This window comes from Panthera uncia, chromosome E1 (assembly GCF_023721935.1).
Source record: "Panthera uncia isolate 11264 chromosome E1, Puncia_PCG_1.0, whole genome shotgun sequence".
Lineage (NCBI taxonomy): Eukaryota > Metazoa > Chordata > Mammalia > Carnivora > Felidae > Panthera > Panthera uncia.
Window position 1 is genome coordinate 11,684,652 of NC_064814.1, and position 21,167 is coordinate 11,705,818.

General features: G+C 43.2%; 1 protein-coding gene across 3 annotated transcripts in view; it reads right to left on the minus strand.

The window, feature by feature from the left end:
* DNAJC7 (DnaJ heat shock protein family (Hsp40) member C7) overlaps nucleotides 1–21,167 on the minus strand; it is a 29,185-nt gene extending 8,018 nt beyond the window's left edge. Inside the window, exons 1-9 of one of the 3 annotated variants that reach the window (XM_049636076.1) lie at nucleotides 20,917–21,167; nucleotides 9,792–9,880; nucleotides 8,921–9,045; nucleotides 8,336–8,449; nucleotides 7,610–7,684; nucleotides 3,196–3,314; nucleotides 2,543–2,696; nucleotides 1,843–2,007; nucleotides 921–1,012 (exon numbers count right to left, since the gene is read on the minus strand). In XM_049636076.1, the coding sequence (XP_049492033.1) occupies nucleotides 921–1,012; nucleotides 1,843–2,007; nucleotides 2,543–2,696; nucleotides 3,196–3,314; nucleotides 7,610–7,684; nucleotides 8,336–8,449; nucleotides 8,921–9,045; nucleotides 9,792–9,880; nucleotides 20,917–20,993 (1,010 nt within the window). In that variant the 5' untranslated portion in view covers nucleotides 20,994–21,167. Of the gene's footprint in view, nucleotides 1–920; nucleotides 1,013–1,842; nucleotides 2,008–2,542; nucleotides 2,697–3,195; nucleotides 3,315–7,609; nucleotides 7,685–8,335; nucleotides 8,450–8,920; nucleotides 9,046–9,791; nucleotides 9,881–12,754; nucleotides 12,903–16,847; nucleotides 17,007–20,916 lie in introns of those variants that run through there. The other 2 variants (XM_049636077.1, XM_049636078.1) reach the window with 2 other exon arrangements.

The following is a 21,167-nucleotide window of genomic DNA, read 5'->3' on the forward strand; positions in this document are numbered from 1 at the left end:
AAAGGGAGGCAGGCCACACCCTGCACCAATGAGACTGAGGAGCTTGAAGAATGAAGGGCTCATCAGGCATCAGTAGCAGCACCACTTCTTTGGATGTGACATTTCAGGACAAGGAACGGAACGAACGAATGCTGGAGAATTAGTATACAACAAATAGGTCTTCCTTCTGGAATTTTAAGATAGAATTGTTCTTCTCTGTCTGGGAAATAATCTGAAATAAGAAGAAATGGATTTGGGGGAGGTCTCTCCTAGCCCTTGCTAAGGTTCCTGTCTGCAGAAAAGAGTCTGGTGGGTCCAAGAGTAAGAAGGACATGTAAGCTGGGGAGCACCCCGATTCTGAAGGTGAATCCGGGCACTAGATCTAGGCAGGCACATCCTGGCTCATAAGTCTCCAAGTCACAGAGGTATTTCAAAAAGGGTTTCCTTATACTGCTGGGAGGCTGAGCCAGCTTAAACTCCTTTCTGTCTTCTGTAAGACAAACAGGAGAAGCAGAACTCTCAACTGTCTCTGTCTTCCTCTTTGAAGCAACATACATTCATTCGACAAAACATTTATTGAGTGAGCACCTACTGTGTGCCAAGCACTGTGCCAAGTTAGAGCAAAAGTGTACAATACAAAATACAATCTCCAAAGGAAATGGATTTAAACTTTAACAAAAGGAATTTGGGTCAGGCATCAGAGGAAACTTACTGACCGTGAGGGGCGTAAGACACAGGCATGGGAGACTGAGGGAGCTGTGCAATCTCCTCGGCTGGAGGTCTATAAAGAGAGTCTAGGGCTGGAACAATCCCACCTAGAGGCAGGGGGAAGGACCAAATGACCTCACAACATCCCTGGGGCTGCTTCAGCATCCATAACGCAATCCCCCTGGCAGGCCGGCAGCAACTCCCTCTTCCCCTCACCCTCCAGCACCACTTACCACTGAGCTCTTCTCAAGTAGGCTTTTATATAAGTGTCATCGAGCTTCACTGCATTTGTGCAGTCTTCTATTGCACCATCTAGTTTCCTAAGCTTCAGGAGAGAGAGAGCAGTCATACTTCACACCTTCGGTGACCGAGGGAGCCCAGAAGCTGTGAGCACGGCTTCACAATTCTAAGAGGATCAGTCATACCAGGCCCCTGTCACACTCATTTCTGGTCACTGAGAAAGCCCTCCAGTATCTCGGAGGGCTACGGACACTGGCTTCAAAACTGGTTTCTCTTCTAAGGGATGGAAGCCAGGCACACTTATGGGCAAGGATAAGCCACCTCTGCCATTCCAGGGTGGTGCCCAAACACGACATGGAAATACTTAAGGGTGGTTCCTGCCCTCCACTCTCCAAAAGGCTAACTACAGGAGTAAGAATCACTGATTTCTGACCACTGGAACGCTACAAGAGCAAGAGCTTGCTCTGGTTTCTCATGGTATGCAGCACTGCAGTGGGCGCTCAGACCATTTTCAGCTGAGCATGCTGGACAAAAAAAACTAAGCCTGCTTCATACTCTAATTTCCTCCAAATCACTCCCGAGGAAGCCACAATCACTCGCTTTGGCAAAAAGCAGCAACAATATTTGCTTAAAAAATTATCCCAAAGCCTCTAGCCATTCCCTTAGTGGAAGGAAGGGATCTTGAGGAAGACCAGATAGGAATATCCTTCCCAGCTGTCCCTCAAGTGCCCTGAAATTCTAGGAAAAAGGTAAAAGCTTGCTTCTCAAAAGGAAGTTCCTAACAAGCTGAGATCTCAACCAAAACCACTATTCTCCTTTCGTGTGGCTTGTCCTTATTAAGCAGACTCCCCAAGACCTCTCTGATGCCCCTTAAACATATCTCCATAGGCCCCAAGACCCAGACCGAGTGCTTACCTTGGAATTAACCGTACCCCGATTACAGTAGAGTTTAGCATTTGTTTTTATATTGTTAGGGTCTATCCCCAGGGCTTCTGTGTACAGTTCATAGGCTAGCTTGTAATTTCCTTCTTTAAATGCTTTATTCCCATCTTCTTTCTTTGCTTTAAGTGCTTTGGCATTCTACAGGGAAAAGCAAAGGGAGGTTAGTTCACATCCAGGAAATCTCAGACCACCGTACAGAGAGGCCCGAGTCTATTTTCAATTTCTCAGATCCCTGTTGTTTAGCATCTTACAGATCCTTATCCCCCTCCCCTCCAACCCCACCACCTAGGCTATTTGCTGTTCACTGGTGCTTCCTACGGAGTGGACAGGGGAAACCAAGATTTACAAGAGAATACCAATGAGACCTGTGTCACCCGGGGTTTACCTCCACTTCCCAGAATAAGCATTACTATTTTTTCTTTACCGAGGGAAGAAAAAAAAAACACACACACCTAGTATTAGGAGGATCATATATGATCACATCTGCCTTTAGGCAAATAAAAGTAGTTCTGAAATAATTTCTAAGGAAAGGACCAAGCATCCTGGCAAGGTGGAAAAAGCATGTCCAGCATGCTCACATTTCACGTGGTCCTAGAATCTTCTATTTGTGACTTTCTTAAAGGCTCAAAAAGGAAGCTTTCTTTCCTACTCAGATGTGGGGCCTAGAACTTACTCTGCAAGCCACGCAGGCCTTCTCATGGTCAGGAGCCATCCTGAGAGCCTGTACAAAAAACTGAACCGCCTTCTCAATACAATCTTCATAATAAAGGCAAAGACCTCGTACGTACAGAGCATCTGCGTTGGTAGAATCCATTCGTAGAATGTCACTGCAATAGCCGTAAAGGGACATGCTCAGCTGTGGTTTGGATCTCTCCACCATCGCTAACATTTGTGATTACTATAGCCAGTTTTTCTCCTGACCATGTGTCTAGTATGGAAGTATCCAAAGGTAGACAGATCCCAATACCTTCCCCAAATAAACCACCTATATTTATCTCTAATACACTTCATGCATCTCAGTCTTTATTAGAACAGTGGTTGGTAAATTACAGCCCACAGGACCAAATCCTCCCTGCTACTGTTTATGTAATAAAATTGTACTGAAACCTACCCACATCATCCACTTATCTATCATCGATGGCCACATCTGCACTATAGTGGCAGAGGTGAACAGTTGCAACAGAGACCATATGACCTGCAAAGGACTGATCAGCCCAAGCTGGCCTACCTACAGGACATATGGTAGCTCCTGCTGTAGAGAGCTGCCAGACGGCACCTGTCCAGTGGTATCTGGTGCGTCAAGGCCGAACTGGCCCGACTTCATACCTGGCCACAGACTGTGCTTCCGGATAACGACCTAGCATTGCTAAACATTCTGCTTTGAGGATTTTGAAGCGATGGCAGGCAGGGGCAAATTCTAGGGCACGGTCCATGCAGAAAACAACCTATGGGGAGAAGGAAAGCAAATAACTCTCTTCATTCTGGACTCTACAGAAACATCTTCATTTTAGTTTGGCCACAGGCAACAAACAGATTCAAAGGAAAGTGATATCAGAGTTTAGGAACATATCTAAGTCATTTGATTAAACCACTGAAACAAGGAGGGCAGGTGATCCAAATGATAATGATGACAGCAAACATTAAGTACTTTATATACTGACCCACTTAATGCTCACAACAATTTTATACAGTAATTTCATGAAATTCCTTATTTTGTTAATGAGAAACTAAATGAAAACGCAGAAATAAAGTAATGTGTTCAAGGTCAACAAAGCTAGTAAGTGACAGAAACAGGATTGGGTCTCACACTGAGACTCCAGAGCCTGTAACTGTAATCACCATGCTAAGCTGCCTCCACACTGAATCATATCCAGTGACTGTGGTCAGAATCACATTCTGCTAATGTAGACTCATTTGCTACTCTGCCTAACTCACCATGTTTAGCCTATTATGTAACACAAGGATACCCCAAATAACCTGATGTAGACTCATTACTCCTTGTATGATCAGAATGGCTCACAGTTCCTTCCTCCCTGTGCCATGAGCCTCATGTCTCACTAAGTACCCTGGTGGCCACCCTTCCACTTCTATCTTAGTACAGAATATACCAATAAAATGGCGCATTTTAAATGGTCCTAATAGACTTAATCAGAGTACTGTACCCAACATGTTGCTACACAAACTAAAAGGCAAGTTTCTTTCTCTCTCACACACGCACGTGGCTGGGATTACTTCAATCTTTCAGCTTGATAAAGACTCTCCATGTATTCCCATTTTCTCTTTAAAAATTTTTTTTAAACTGTATTTTTGAGAGAGACAGAGCATGAGCAGGGGAGGAACAAAGAGAGAGGGAGACACAGAATCTGAAGCAGGCTCCAGGCTCTGAGCTGTCAGCACAGAGCCCAACGTGGGGCTCAAAGTCACAAACCAAGAAATCAGGACCCAAGCCAAAGTTGGACGCTCAACCAACTGGGCCACCCAGGTGCCTCCCCGTTTTCTTTTTAATGTTTGTTTATTTCTGAGACAGAGAGAGAGCGCAAGCAGGGGAGGCGAAGGGAGGGGAGACACAGAATCCGAAGCAGGCTCCAGGTTCTGAGCTGTCAGCACAGAGCCCGAAGCGAGGCTCGAACTCACGGACTGTGAGATCATGACCTGAGCAGAAATTGGTGCCCCCCGCCCTCACCCTTTTTCTCTTTTCAGAAGTTTGTTCTCTGAGCTTTCAGTTTTGGGTTAGCTGCTATTCCTGGGAGATCCTTGCTGAATCACCTTCTTGTCCAGTAATAAATGACCCAAAGGAGAAATGTGGAATTAAGGGACACCCATTTCCTCTCAGAATCTGGCCCTGGGGATCAGGAAGAGATGAAGTCTGAAAACTCAGAAGCAGAAATAGGACTAATTCCAGCAAACAGGCAACTGGTTAGACATTCATATAATGGGATACTACATGCCTCTAAAATACAATAAAGACGTTCTCCATATATTAATAAAGACTTCAAGGTCTACTAAGTGGGGGAGGGGGGAAACAAAACAAGGTATAGAACAGTATACAGCATTATTTCCTTCCTCTCATGCAAAAAAAAAAAAAAATTAGAAATCTATGCTTCTCTTTGCTTATATGTGTACAACTGAACTGGAAGGGAACAGAAGAAACAAGAACAGTGGTTACTTCAGTGGGTGAGAACTAGGCAGATGGAAATCAAGTTCGGGGGGAATACCTATCACTGAGTATCTGTTTCCACTTCTTTTAACAATGAATGGCACCTATTCAAAAAATTTAATTTGAAAATATGTGGAAATAGGGAAACCCCACGAGCTGCTCTGCTCCACTGGGAAGACTCTTTGCAGGGTTCAGAGCAGTGGTGGGGCGCCTCTCTTTCAGGGCACGGGTTACTATCCTGGAAGTCCCAGGACTGTATGAAGTTTTAGATATGATGTAGAGTAGAGTCATGGTGCTGACTTTTTCTCCCTTTGACAGAAAAATAATTGGGGGGGAGGTGAAGCAGTCAAATGTAAGCAGCCACACCCTGCTGCCTTCGCAACGCTCTGTGCGGAGATGGTTCTGCCCATCGGGTCAGTGGAGTGTGAGCTGAAGCTCAGTGCCTCACTTCCCACCCCCATCTCCCCACGACCAGGGACAGCTGCAGGCAAAGAAGATCTTTGTTTCTTCCAAGTTCATCTGCTTCCCCTGCCAGGATCATAATTCTTCATTTGTGACATCACCATGAGCTACAGTGGGGGGGCTGGGATGTCACAAACAGAGGATTCTGTCACAAACTGGGGATTCTGGCTCCAGAGTGGGCAAGAGAGAAAAGAAACTCAAAAGATTGCCTTTTGAGACAAAGCTTTTGCCTATGTAAACCTCAGAAAACATGACAGAAGGCAGAATCGCTTTCCAACTACACACACACACACAACAAAAAAACTTATGAATCACTGTGGTTATTACAAACACACTGTGGTTATTAAAACCAATGGACAGAAGAGGGATGCTGATAAGTTAATGCTGGGACTCTGCATAAGCTAATCAGAAATACTTATTACCAAATAAAAGACCTGCACAGTTTTTGACTTATGAATAATTCTTAACTGTATCCTTTTATCAAACATTTATTGAGTCCCTTTTACAGAAAGCACTGAGCAAATTCTCACATGTTCCCTGGATGATACAAACTTTTTTTTTTTAATTTTTAAAGTTTATTTTATATTTTTGAGAAAGAGCATGAGCACAAGCAGGGGAGGGAGAGAGAGAGAGGGAGAGAGAGAATCCTAAGCAAGCTCTACAATGCCAGCACAGAGTCTGATGACTCAGGGCTCAAACCAACCATGAGGTCATGACCTGAGCCAAAATCAAGGGTCGACCACTCAACCGATCCAATACAAACCTCTTTTAAGTGATCCTGAAAACTGATCCTGATCAGTGGTTTTTAACTTTTTTGGGAGCCATTCACCGTCCCTTGTGAAACTAATGAAAGCTACGTCAAAATATCATCTAAAGAAGAGAATTCAGAACTATACAGATGAGGCATAACCACTATACACAAGATCTAGAAAGATATCTCAAACTTTTATACCCTTCGCATGTTTTCAGACAGGGCAATCTTTTTGGCACGTTAATTTTCATGGGACTGTCACACGGCCCCATAAAGGAGACTAGTGGGTTTTCATAGAAAGGCCTAACAGCAATGGGGCCCCTGGGTGGCTCAGTCGGTGAACCGTCCAGCTTTGGCTCAGGTCATAGTCTCACAATTCGTGGGTTTGAACCCCACACTGGGCTCTGCGCTGACAGTGCGGAGCCTGCTAGGGAGTCTTTCTCTCTGCCTCTCCCCCACTCACGCTTTCTCTCTAAATAAAAACTTAAAAAGCAAAAAAGCCTAATATCAAAATGGTACTGATGACAGGTTACATACACTGTTCAAGAATCTAAAAGGAGCCTCTCCTTTTTAGTTACAGCTGCATCCAGTTCACATAAAGCAAGAGTTAGAGCTAGCTCCCATTGTTTAAATAAAAATGGATTATCCAAACATAATATTTAATTCCAACCAGTGTTTCCTCTATTAGCAGCACACTTTTAGGCTACCATCTTATATCAAAACCAGGAACAAACTCAAGTAAACTATTACTGCTTTTCATCATAAAGCCAAATATTATTAAGAAAATAAGTACCTTGGCCCAAAAAATTTTTAGATGCTGGTGATGATGTGGAGCAACAGGAACTCTCACTCATTGCTGGCGGGAATACAAAATGGTACAGCCATTTGGGTGGTTTCTTGCAAACTTAACATACTTCTACCATACGATCCAGCAACTGCACTTCTTAGTATTTACCCAAAAGGGGTGAAAACTTATGCCCACACAAAAACCTGCACACAGATGTTCAGAGCAGCTCTATTCACAACTGTCAAAAATGTGACTGTAACAAACGTACCTCTGGTGGGGGAATGTTGATAATGGGGGAGGCTATGTATGTGGGGAGGGGGGGTAGAGGGCATAGGAGAACTCTTTTTACCTTCCTCTCAATTTTGCCGTGAACCTAAAACTGCTCTTAAAAAAACAGTCTTTAAAAGAGAGAGAAAAAAAAAAAGAAAAAAAAGTCAAAATAAAGTGGTAACTTATTATTCTGGATCTTGTGTACTATACCACACACACATACACACACACACACGCACGCACGCACGCACGCACGCACACACGAAACCTTGTGACAAAGGGTAGGTGAGATCTCCCCATAGTTATACTTTACCTTCCGAAAATCCCGCTTCTCAAAATCCGTTTCTGCTATTTTCTCATATTCTATGACTGCATTAGCATTCTTGAACTATACCAGAAAATCAGATAAGGAAAGTTTTAATGAAGTTATAGGTTCAACAAACACAAAAATTAAGGCTTTGATGAATTATTAGTTCAAGAAAATCAGAACCACAGACTTTACAAATCAAGTTGGTGAAGATGCAGCTAAAAGGGTAAAGCCCAACCTGCACCCTCAGTTTGAACTTAAAGTCAAGAATACAAGAATCATGCCTTGAAAGATATAAAACAAGGGCAAGGCATTGTCAGAGGTCGAGCAGAAGTTTCCAGATTCTCACTAAAATGCAACCAGAGGTAAACAGGGTATATATGGAAACGGAACTAAAACATGTTTTAGCTGCTACCAATTTAATCAGGATTTGAACTTACTCAGATTCTTCAACTTCATTCACATCAGTTCCTTACAGCATCTGCCCACCCCCCAGGAGTCTCAGAAACCCTCCAATTTTCACAGATTCCTAAACCTATAAATCATACTCAAAACTGTCTACATACACAAAAATCAAGCCTCAGACTGACTATGAGACTGCCTACAGTTAGCCAGGTGTGGCCGGTGGCAGGAGTGAAACTAGCTCAGTTCTTTTTTTCCAGCTCTCAGTTCTGACTTTCAGGTCACTATACCACATTGTCTTTTTCCATACACACAAGATCAGAACCATACCTCCTGTTGTGCCTGAGCATTTTTGTGATCCAGTTCTAGGGCTCTCTGGAAACTACGACATGCCGCCATGGCATTCCCTAGAGATAGGTGGCATTTACCCTCTCGTAGATGTCCCTAGAAGAAACAGAAAGAGGGAAGAAAAGGAGCATGATTGGCCAAGCAAAAAGCAATCAACAGCAGCAAGAAACACCCACAGAAAACCGACATGGGATGAAAATGGCCAGAGCAGTGGTTCCTACCAAGGGAGATTCTGCCCTCCATGGCATGGTTAGATGGTTAGCAATGTTAGAGACATTTTTGGTTGTCACCACTGGGGCCAGGGTGGGGGTGGGGGGGTGCTACTTATACCCAGTGGTTAAGGGCCAGGGATGTTGCTAAACATCATATAATGCACAGGATAGCCCCCCATGACAAAGAATGATCTGGTCCCAAATGTCTACAGTGTCTAGACTGAGAAGCTCTAGGACAGAGAATTTAATTGAAACAACCGGTCCTCCCCAGCTGATCCTTCCCCAACCATTTCTCCCCAGTCAATCCCCCCCAACTGCTGCCCCACTGCCCCAGCCAAGTGGTCACATCACGTACCCGGACAAAACTGTCATCCAACCTCACGGACTGCTGTGCATCTCCAAGAGCTTCCCGGAACTTTCCAAGCATCATCAAGGTGGCTGCTCGATTCCCATAATAGCTAGCATTTTTAGGACACATATCTACAGGAAGGGCAGAAGAAAGTAAAATACAGCTTAGCCAAGTCACTGCCTCAAAAACTGCGGGGCCATCTCCCTCAGAACTGTATTAAGGCAATCAAACTCTAACAGGAATGCTGACATACTCTGTTTAAAAGGCCATGGCCAAATTTTTGACTACTTGTGCAAATGGACAGCAGCAATGGTGCAACCAATGAAAAAGGAAGTTGCTTAAAAATAATTTACACTTAGCTTTAAAGTGCTCTATCTTTTCAGGATAAAGATGGGAGATGTCAGCATATTCATCTTCTTAATGAATTGTATTTTATGTAATAAGACATGAAAATGAATTTGCATTTGTTGAATTAGGGGTAGAGAACCTGTAAGCAAGTTAGGTGAGAAACATGCTGACATGGGATTAAAATATGCTGGCAAATTGAGCACGGAAGTAGTTAAGGCTTGATAATATCTACAAGGGCCATTTTCTAAGATAGTTAAATGAACTGGAAATGGCTGAGATGCATTTAGGCGGTTATCTTTTTGCCATTAGATCTAGAATTTCTGGAATTGCCTTTAAACTACCCATTTGAGCTAGAAAGCGTCATCCCTCATGAAGCCATTAAGTCCAAAAGAGTTCACATGCCATTAAGTCCAAAAGAGTTCATAACAGTTATGAACCCACTACGCCAAAGGCTACTTCTTCGAGAGGGGCTACTTATAATGGTATTCAGCAAATTTATCTTTCAGCATAGGCAGTAGGTCCTTCTCACCTATGGCTTTTGTATAATAGTTATAAGCTTCATTGTAATCTTTCTTGGCATAGTATGCATTTCCTTGTTCCTTGAAAGACTCTGCTTCCCTGAAAAGGAAAGAGAAAGAAGGGCACGTTATTTTACACAGGGAATAACCTCTGTAATCTCATGGGAGCAATCTTTGGTCTACAGCTCTGGGCATATTGAGCTGAAAGTTAGTGCGATACTTGAAGGAATTTATAGATTTGTTCGATGCTGTTTTTTGGGGGGGCTTTTTTTGGTCAGATACGTTTAAACTAAATGAAGAAAACCTCTCTTGTGTTGCCTGCCTTTCCTCACTATTCTGGCCTACAGTCACACCCCATACAACAGGCAAATTTAGACATCCTCTCACAGAAACTAAAAAATTTTTTAAAGTTTATCTATCTATCTATCTATCTATCTATCTATCTATCTATCTACCTAAGTAATCTCTACACCCAACATGGAGCCTGAATTCGTGATCCCGAGATCAAGAGTTGCATGTTCCTCCAACAGAGCCAGCCAGGAGTCCCAGAATTTTTCTATTTATTTCCTTTCCACTGTGCCACAACTTCTGCCTCTTTAGCAACCATAAAAAATCAGTTACAGATCATTCCATTCTGGGGCAATGACTTCTTAATGTGAAATGGGTCACATCTTTAGAGTTCTAATGATCTGTTCTCTTGAAAACTGGCTCATGCATTTGTCACTGAAAGGACAAGCAGAGCAAAAGCAGGTGGCAAAGGAGTTAAAAGCAGAGCATATTGATGTTTAAGATGGAGGACGGAGTTGAGTGACAGCAGAGACCAAGAACGTGGGTAACAGGGACATACGAGGTACAGCCTACCGGGGATATGCTTTGAGAAGTACCCATCTACTGACACTCTGCCTATCACATCTGGGTGGGTTCTTACTGCCCCCTATACCGTTCCTACTGTACCGTGTATAACCACCAAGTGGGTAGTATCAGAATTTTTGCCCTACTCCAAGATCCATTTTTTGAAGCTGTACCATTAGACAAATTGTTCTTTCCAAAAGGAACAATGTTATGTGAGAATTCTACTCCAGACCATGGAACTAGAATTAGGACATGACCAACAATGTTTCAAAAGAACTACTAACCTCTATCAAAGATACCCCAAATCATTCTAATGACTCAATTATCTTTGAGTGACAAAGATAATTCTTTACCAAAATGATTACTGCAATATAACTAAATATCTGAGCATTTTTGCTATAAGGAAGAATCTGTTTCTTTTTCTGTCCTCTACACACACACACAAGAGAACGCAGTTCAAGGGAAGCAAGGACAAAAGTACCTAGTTCTTAACTTTGGTGATGGTATGGGAGTTTACAGCTTGATTCTACAGACATCAGCATTGGGAAGATTTGTGATTTTTTTATTTACATATTTTAAACTACAAAGTAGCAAAGCTGCTCTCCTTTTAGATTGAGGCCCTCTCCCTTTCTATTCTTCTCCATCACTGTTCTGGCAAGCCCTACTAACATGAAAAGGCTGCCAGAAGAAAGGAGAAACAAAATGGGAATGATCTACAAATGCTGACAGATTTAAACTGTGATGGACATGAATCTGTTTGAATAATTTTATTACACCAACTGTCACAATGCTGTAAAGAGGCCATCTGTTATTAAGTCCTCAAGAAAGATCCCCCAGCTGCAAGATTTACAGGACCAACTGCAACCTTTCTACATGGCAGACACCATCCTGTAACTCTATAAATTAAGCAAAGCACTATAAAAACTATGAGGAGCCTATCTTTTAAGAGCAGACATGCCAAGAGATCTGAAGAAAGGGTTTCCCCAACCCTGGATGCCAGAAGCTGAGTCAAACCACTGTGAAGACGTGAAGTGGTAAATTCAAAGCAAACACTGAAGATGTACCTGAAAAGATCTAGCCTCCTCTTTTAGGCTAGTGGCTAAGAATACGCAAATCCTAGAGGAAAGCCAAAGGCATCCAGGCATGTGAACAGACACTATCAGCAGTATAAAGCTTGTTAGTCAAAGGTGAAGCAATCTGCAGAGCTACAGAAAGGTGCTCTTTCTTTCCTGAAACACTAACACCCATGGATACAAGGAAGTTCAGCACTGGCTTTTAGTAAAAAGGCAAAGGATGATTTCTGTGGGAAGTCAGTATTAATTACTGAAGTCTGGTACTTTCCATATGTTATCTTCCCATCAGGTGTTTCACATTATTCCCATTTCTCATAGGAGTAAAATAAGGGGTAGAGGTTAAAAACTGGCCCAAGGTCAGGATGTGGAGCCACACCTGTCAGATTTCAAAGCCTGTGCGCTGAGCTATCTACTACGCTTAGCTTTCTCTCTAATGCTCATCTCTATCTATTGCCTAACTAAGACTTTAAAAATTAATCTGTCTTGCTAGGAACAAGACATGGGCAACGAGCGTGAATTTCTTCAAACTAAGACATAAAATAGCCACAGCATGTAAAATCCAACTCCAGGACTACAATCTGGATCTAAACAAGCTAAATGACATTCCTAACAATTAGTCACAGAGAGCAGGGCTCCTTTCTCTTTAAGATGCAAGACCTAGTGAACTGGACTTTGCCTCCCCCAAGAAATGCATTTCATTTTAGTAAATGGTGAGTAGATTCCATTCTAGAGCAAACAAAGCGAGTAATGTAGAGTCAGCCCACAGCAGAAAGAACAAGAAGAATTGTGTTGTGACAAGTTACCATGTTTTTAACCTCACACTGCACAGCATCAGGCCAGAATTAGCTATTCCCACACAATTGCCTCATGAAAAGGACTTATTTTCATAGAAACATGGTTGATTAACAGCTGCCTAAACAATGGGCACTTAGTGCTTTTAGGCTGAAGGCTTATTTTTTGCCTCCAGGTCCAACTCCCAAAGTGGAGTCCCTCCTCCATTTTGAACCTCCCCACCAAGTACGCGACAAGCTTTAACCAATGGGCCTGACCCTGTGAGACCAGTCGAGGAAAAAGTGGATCTTTGGAATCCAGCATGGCAGCAGCAAGAACTGAACAAGGCTGCATCAGGAACAATTCCAGGGTCAAATCCATTCAAGTCCTGCCCTGGGAGTCTGAGAAAGGGCTGAAGCTTGTTCAAGTTGCCCTTACAGCAAAGGGACTGAAGGATGAGATGTCAAAGGCGTGGGACTGGAAAAGAAGGAGAAGAGCTGGTTAACACCGGAATTGAGGGCAATCTGGCACTGGTATCTGTCACACCGCTCGCTGCCAGAGTCGATGGGTAACAAAGTGAGGTTACAACACGTACCTACCAAAACACATGGGCACTGAGAAAGAAGAATTAGGATTAATTAGGCTCACCTGGACTAACCAAAAAGAGGAAAGGATTCCAAAAGGGACTAATTAAGCTACCAATTATTTTCTAAGGCCACAAAACGAGATTCAGATCAAACCTTGGAATATAATATCACATCAAAATATAGACTTGGCCCTAACTGACCTGATGGAGCTATTAATAGCCACACTGTATCTCTAGTGCTTTTTCAGATTTTCAAAGCATTTCCAAGGAAGATCCTGGCCTCCTGAAGTGGTTATGGTGATACTATCACATGTCCTTCGGCAGAGGAAGAGCCGGAGAGGCATCCAAGGCAGCTGCACACATTCCCTAACTCCAACAGTCTGGTGTTTCTTGCCCACTAGATCCTGTCAGCTGGCATCAAGGTTTTTAGATTAAAACTAATTTATCTAGTTTCCCACCCGATCTCTAAGCAGAATAAGCTTCGCCACTCTGACTCACCAGGAGACACAGGGAAAGAAAGACTCTAGCCTCCACCAAACCAGTCCTTTCTCTTTTAACAGCCAGCAACAAATTCCTGTGAAAAGAGCCACTGAAAGATTTTCAAAACTCTCTATCCTCTTTGGAGGTTATAGGGAGGGTCCCAAACAACAGGATCGCACCAGAGGGCCGGCAGGCCTTCTCTCAAACATACAGATAAGCAGACTACATTCTGCTCTTAGTCTGCTTTGCTTTTTAAAAATGTATTTATTTTTTGGAAATAACTTCATCAAACTTCAGCAAACTGCAGCCTCATAACCTGCTCTTCTACACTACACATGTGTGAAAAATCTGTGTGTCCTCTGATCATGCAGTTATACTCTCTCTCCCAATTTAGCATCACAGATGCTAATTACTCCAACAAAAGGCCAAGGGACTCATTTGGTATCACACAGGTCTTAGTAGGGCTCAGCATTATGTGATCAAGTCAGACAACTAGGGCTTACAATCACCAGTCAACTTTGCACATTTACAGCTCAGCTAAATTAAACATACCTTAAAACACTGCAGCTGACATTGCGACATGACCCCAATTAGATGCTCTACAAAAATCTTCATTTTCTCTCTAAATATTCCAACTTGAACACTTAAACAAGATCTTTGCCTTAGGCAAACTAGTCTGTCTTTTAGCAATGAAAGAGTTATGCAGAGAATTTTACTCATCCGCTTTCATTAATGCAGGATTCACTGGGTGGCAGTTTTTAAAACATCCTCAATGACTTGGCTCTCTTTGGAACTGTTTCATGTTTCAGTATTTGTGAATTATTAAAGGAGGAATGAGATGCTTCATCACTTGTACCGTATCATTTTAAGATTTAATTACCTCAGTGCATGAAAAATACAGACTAACATAGGTCACTATTCTGTAATATTTGCAACCTAGGAAACACTAATCTGATTTTTGTATGACAAAAACATACCAGACTGCTTTTATCTATTTCAAGTATTTGGCTACAATAATATACTTTTAATAACATTCAGTTCTCCAAAAACCATTTATAATAGTTTAAATCAAAAGAAATGCAGAAGCTTGAATCTTTTTTTTTTTTTTTTGCACCTCTTTTTTTTGCATTTTCTTGACATATTCTGCTACTCTTAATGTGGAAGAAACATCTAAACGCTAAAATTACAACTCAGGACAAGATGATTTTTGTTAGAGCAAAGGAGTGTTTCAGGGCCTTTGATTTTGGAGACTATTTTATTGGCAGAAAGAATCTTAAAAAAAAGATATCTAGGGGCGCCTGGGTGGCTCAGTCTGGTTAAACATCTGACTTGTGCTCAGGTCATGACCTCACAGTTGGTGGGTTTGAGTCCATATCAGGCTCTGCGTTAACAGCTTGGAGCCTGGAACCTGCTTCGGATTCTCTGTCTCCCTCAGTCTCCGCCACTCCCCGACTTGCACTCTATTTCAAAATAAATAAACATTAAAAAAAAAAAAAAGATATCTACTAACAATACTTTATATTGCCCATAAATCAACCTTTATGCAATCTTATTATAATTACTAATTCCAAAATGTCACCTTCACTCTGTGATTGTTGCACCCATTTCTTTTTTTCAGTCAAGTTTACTAGTTGCCCGTTGATCTAGAAATGTCCTCCACCCTTTAGAATTTACGGGATCTTGGCCAGTCTCAGAGTAGAAATTCCTTCCTCCTTCCCACAGACCAAGACCTCTTGTCCCCGAAGACATGTCATGGGCCTGTTTCATGCTGTACTCTCTCTGACCTCCATGACAATAAAGTAAAAAGAGCCCAGGAGCCTTACTTTTATTCCATCTCACCAAATGAGTAAACTGTTCTTTCTTTTGTAACTAGTCTAGGGATGAAGCGACAAGTTTTATAGGTGGAAGCCACATATGACTTGGAACAATTCCACAGATTCAGTGCTTGCTAAATGCAAGTGCTATATGCTGAGTGTGAATAAAGGCTTCATAATGGTCCAGCGAAAACAGAGGGTGGGCAGTCCAATGGCTACCAGTTGGTAAAAGTGGGCTACCCAGCATCCTTTACCCAATTTGCTTTAGAATAAACAGCTTCTGCTTTCACTTTAAAGCACAATTAAAATACCCAGCCTTCTCCTAAAAGAGAGGAGATCGAGATGAAGAAAACTCATTAACAACATACCAGTTCAAAGTGTTCTCTTTCTGGACATTCAGGGGGAAGCCTCAACAGGGGCAGAACCAGAAGGGACCAAGAGGCACCAAGTGGAGTCACAGATACAGGCTACACAAGGCAGTAGCACTCTCTACTGCTCAAGCAGGGAAGGACACCAGGCAACACCATGGAGTTGGCAATGTCTTATTCAGTGGGGGGGGGCGGGAAAGGCAACCAACTAATGGATCCATCCAGACGGAAATCCCATTAATGCAGGCAGAAAAGATAGTCATATGAAATAGCTGACTCAACCGTAATGCATTTATGCTAGTTCCTTAAATGGGAGGTATCACAATCTGTGGCATCTACCTAATCTTCTTTACTCCGGGGAAGAGGAGACCTGGGGAAACAAGCTTCTCAGAAGCCACTCTTGAGTCCACATGGCATTGGCCTTTCAGCAATAGCCAGAGGCTTGTTTTCATAACACACTCCCAAACCCACCATTTTCTATCCCTTGGTTCCCCATTCTGTGAGACCCACTATTTCCCTCAAGGGGACATTAGTACACAACAAAAATCTAGAACTTAGGAACTATAATTAAGAAAAAAGCTGCTGAGGTTTTTTTCTTGGGGGGAGGGGGGGAGTGAGTGGGTAGAGATGAAAACCAGAGTGGGGAGTCTAGGTTGTCAACTGGTATGTTGCTTCCAGAGTTCTCTTGGTTCCTTATTTTAACAGGAGGATGACTATCTCCAACTGCCAGAGGAAAAACTCAGGACAGACCAAAAACAAGAGAAAATGCTGCTTGCCTCATACACCCCTCCCCCAAAGGCTAACAATAGAATCAGAAGAAATGGTTAACACTTTGTTGATCTGACAATCTAGCTTCCCCACAAAAACTTTAAGTCACACAACACCAGAATATTAGGTGTCAGAATTAGACTTTGAAAGTCGAATATCCCCCCTCATATTTTCATTCTCAAAAGCTTCAAACATTCATCCCCCTGCCAATGGTGGGATAAAACAGAGGAACTGTTATTTTGATCTGGATGGGGAAGAAAACAAATTGTCAATCCAATAAAATGAATAAACACTGAGATAATTTGCACGATGAATCCGGTCTTACTGCTGAAATTCAGACAGTTTAAAAGAATACCTGGAACGACCTCTAAGTAACTTCCACATCACTCAGCACTGAAGAAAAGGGACCAAACATTAGTGGAGTAAGGGAGAAATGGGCTCTCAGAGGGACTGTGCATCAGACCACAAGGCACCTAGGCAGCCGCTGACCATTGTTCTCCAATCTTCTAAAGTCCTAGAGAAAAAAAGCAAAGGCAAGTGCCCAGTACTCAGCTTTTAAAAACTTTTAAAATACTAGCTTCAATGGCTACACTCATCCCTGATTGGCTAGAATGTTCAAAAAGCCTGGGTTTTAAGCCAATCAGAGTTCTGGTCGTTGGAATGGACTAGACACTAGAGCAACTGCCATTCAACTTGGCTCAATTTGGTTGGTATCTGGTTCTGGTTAGTACGTGGACCTGAATTAAAGCAACAAGGACAGAGAGACTCTTCCTCTGTGCTCTACCTTTGCTCTAGTTATGACTTAACAATTTTTTTAAAGATTTTATTTTTAAGTAATCTCTATACCCAATGTGGGGCTTGAACTCGACCCTGAGATCAAAAGTGACACTGAGCCAGCCACGTGCCCCTGATTTAACAATTTTGCCACTTGTTAAAATCAGATTCAATTCATTTGCTGGTTTGGGATTCTGTATTCCTAGGTTTATCCGTTCCTTAACCATGACTTATTTGTCCCACCTCTCATTTCTTCACCACTGACCCCGCACTTAGAGTACACCAAAATGAAAATGAAGGCTGCAAACAGTGTTTTCACTGATTTGGGTTTAAGGTCAAAGATAATATCCAATTCAGCTTGCAGGCTTACTGAAACGTCTAGCTTCATTTCATGACCTTGAAGACAAAGTTTAGAGAGACAAATGTCTAAGAATTTAAAACAAAGTGAGGAAGAAGAGCTGGGGAAGACAACGAACGCTACAAGCTCTTCGGCTATGGCCACAAACACCAAAATGTGCCAGGAATCTGTAGTAAAATAAATAGCACCTACTGCAGACCCTGGGATATGGATTCAGGGTTCAGTGCTTCCCAGCAGCAATAGGAAGAGAAATAAAAAGCAAACTCTACAGAGCTTACAATACCTGGATACTAAGAAGGGACCTAATGTTCTTGCGTGCATTCACACATATATGGAAAAGATTATCAAAGAATCAGAAAAGGATGTTCTGTCTTCTAAATCTATGGCTTCTGTTTTCTTTTAGACCCTACTGTCCAGTCATGCCTGATATACGCTGAGATACAGAAGTGTTTCCTCTGTGGAGGAACGACTTGAAATCCTTCGATATTACCATAATAAAGACTACCTACGGTGACCTCCCCAGCCCAGGAAATGTGACCAGACAGCCTTCATTCAAGACCGGTATTCATACATTACATAAAGTAATCAGCATCTTCCCAGGAAAATGTAAGGCTTGAAATTAAATTAGCTGAATTGTAAAACCTCTGAAATTTAGCTCTCTGGCTCCCCAAGTAGCTTTATCTGTTTTGGTGGGCCAAGAGAAATAAATAATCTTCATGTTCAGAATGCTGATCTATTTTGGATGCCAACTAATACATCTTTTATTTTAGCCTCTCAGCTGCTATGGAGGAAAAAGAACTCTGTCAGAGTGACAAGCAAAAAAAATTGAAGTACATTTCTTTTCTCTCTAGAGACACTAAAGTTAATGAAATAAAACATGTAGCCCTTTAAAATGCTGCAACCATGAGGCCCCAAGTCTTGAAAGCTCCTCTCGTTTTGCCGCTGTGGGACCATAACAATTTAGCAGCAGCAGCAAGCCCTTGAACCAAGATGCACAGAAGGAAGGATTCCTTGCTGGACTTCACAAAAACAACCCAAGAGACCCATCAACTCCGGTGTCCCCAAGTGAACTGGTAGTAGGACTGTAATAAGAGACACAAACTTGGCCAAATGACTAACCAAGCCAGATAGTAAAGGGCATCTGTAAGGGATGTTACTATCCCTGCCTTCTGCTATGGGTACACAGGATTCCAGGACACATGAAAAATGTAAAACTACCTTCCTCCAAAACTTCTACATCATCACTCCATTTTCAGCATTGGAAAACCATACATAACATGGTTTTTTCTTTAGATTCCAGTGCTTACTTACTCTCCAAGGATGCCTTATATGGCAGAAAGTCAAACTGTAATTTTTTTTTAATTTCACTATACTTTCCTTTTGATTGGCTCGCATAAGTGATATATAATAAATATCCATTTTTAGCCGTATCTAAAAGAGAGCTATATAAATATGTGTAACATGGAAGTCTATTTAGCAAGGATGTATCTTTTTTTAGTGGCAGATAAAACAACTGTGTGTTTTACAATCGATGACATCTTAAATTCCATGTAATAAGGCAGAGTTAACCTACATTGACACCTCTTCTACCAAATACCATGTTTTTGTGTGATGTGGTCACATTACAGCATCACCCATTTTGTGTTTCTTAATGTATCTTCAGGTTCATTTGCTATAATTTTATGTTAGAATATCCTCTAAGGCTGTGTGTTGTTTTTGTTTTGTTTTTGTTTCTGTTTTTTAAGGAAAAGGACCTGCTTCAGATAGAGGGCTGTGAAGTAAAACCCAAATTAGGGACAGTCCCTACATCAGAGATCTATATTATGTAAGAGAAGGTTTTTTTCAAATTACTACACATAGCCCAAGTCTCTATAGCACCAAAAAAAAAACCAACCAAACAAACAAACAAAAAAACCCACTGAATTCTTCATAATCCCAAGTAAAGTAAATCCTTGCAATTAACGTAAGCTCGGTATGTACGGGAGGGGGAGGGGGAGGGGGGCGGTTGTTTCCCGTTGTGTAGTTCCTTAATGATGCTTAATCCTCAACACCTGAGAAATAGGTACGCTGTGAAAACTCAAAACCAAGAAGAGAAAGAGACTAGACTCTGGCGTCCTGCCTTCTCTGATCGTCCCAAGGACTTACTACAACACTGTGTCAAGCCTCTCAGTTCTCAACAGACCTTGAGACACAGGCTGCAGTAAACTACCCTGAAGCTTGAGAACTATTCATTCTGCCACCCTGAGTACCTCCCCGTATTTTAACTTGGATAATAAAAAATCCTCAGAACCCTGGTTTCAGATCTCATGCAGCCAGAATGAAGCCATACAGACAGGGTTTGGTACAAAGATAAGAAAGGCAAGGGAAGGAGACTGAGGGCACTGTAGTCAATTAATCTGCAGTTGATAAGGAAAGGGCCCCGCGCTTCCAGAACCATTTCGTTAATTCTCCTTCAGGATTAGGACAAGTATGACTACCCACAACTGTGTTCCAATAACCTGCCTTAGCTGTAGCCAGAATCCAGAGTGTTCTCGAAAACCACTCACTCAGCAGCTCCCTTGGCTAGTCCAGACTGGCAATCTCGAGCCACTGCGGCGGCCCAGCGGTGCCAACAGCGCCCAAGCAGTTGCCTTCCTCTCTGCTGCTTAACTTAAGAATGAACAGTCCTGGGAAGAATGAGGATCTTACTCCGGAAGGACGGAAGGGCCGGAGTTTGACGTGTAGAGCATGAGACAAACCCCTCACTCTTCCTTCTTTCTCTCTCATCTCCGATTTCTGGGGTACGGGGAGGGGGCACCAGGTCAATAATGGAGACACGCTCGGACCTAGGCTCGTGGTCGCTGGGATACATTACTGAGGAGAGGGGGTGAGGACAACACGGGCTTCGGAGATGCAAAATGCTGACAGACAACAATGCACAGAAGTTAACAAGAGCAGGCGGGGGTCGGGGGCGATGTAAGGAAGTCGTCATCGTCGCCGCGCAGCCTCCCCCACCCCACAACAGACCTCTGAGGTCCCCTCCGAGACCCGGCCTCTACACTAAGGGCGACATTCCTCCCTGCTTGGAGAACCAGGCCGTGCCTCAGCTCTCCAGCCAGGCGGAAGCAGGAGGGGAGGGCCGACCTCCGGGAGCGCCCCTTCAGGGGGTCCATCCGGACTTATCTCAGATGGGGGGGGGGGGGTCGCGGAGGGCGGGGCGTCGCCTCAACACGGGCTGCATCACGGAAGGGACGGGTTTCCCGGGGCCACGGAGCTGAAGCTCGCCCCTTCCACTACCCTGCTACCCGGTTACCTCTTTGCTTCCTCGTCGTCGAGCAGCTCTGGCTCGGTCGCCGCCATTACCACATCGCACTCCGCGGCAGCCGCCATCTTACCGCCGGGACCAAAGAGGCGGGTGGGAGGCAGGCGGTGAAGAGCACTTCCGGCTGGAGCATCGAGCAGCTCGGCGGCGTTGCGCCCAGAGGGGCTCCCTCGGGCCCGTCTACCATCGAGAGGCTCTGCTTGGGGCCAGAGAGGCCTCCCGCCTCCGGAGGTCCACGGTGG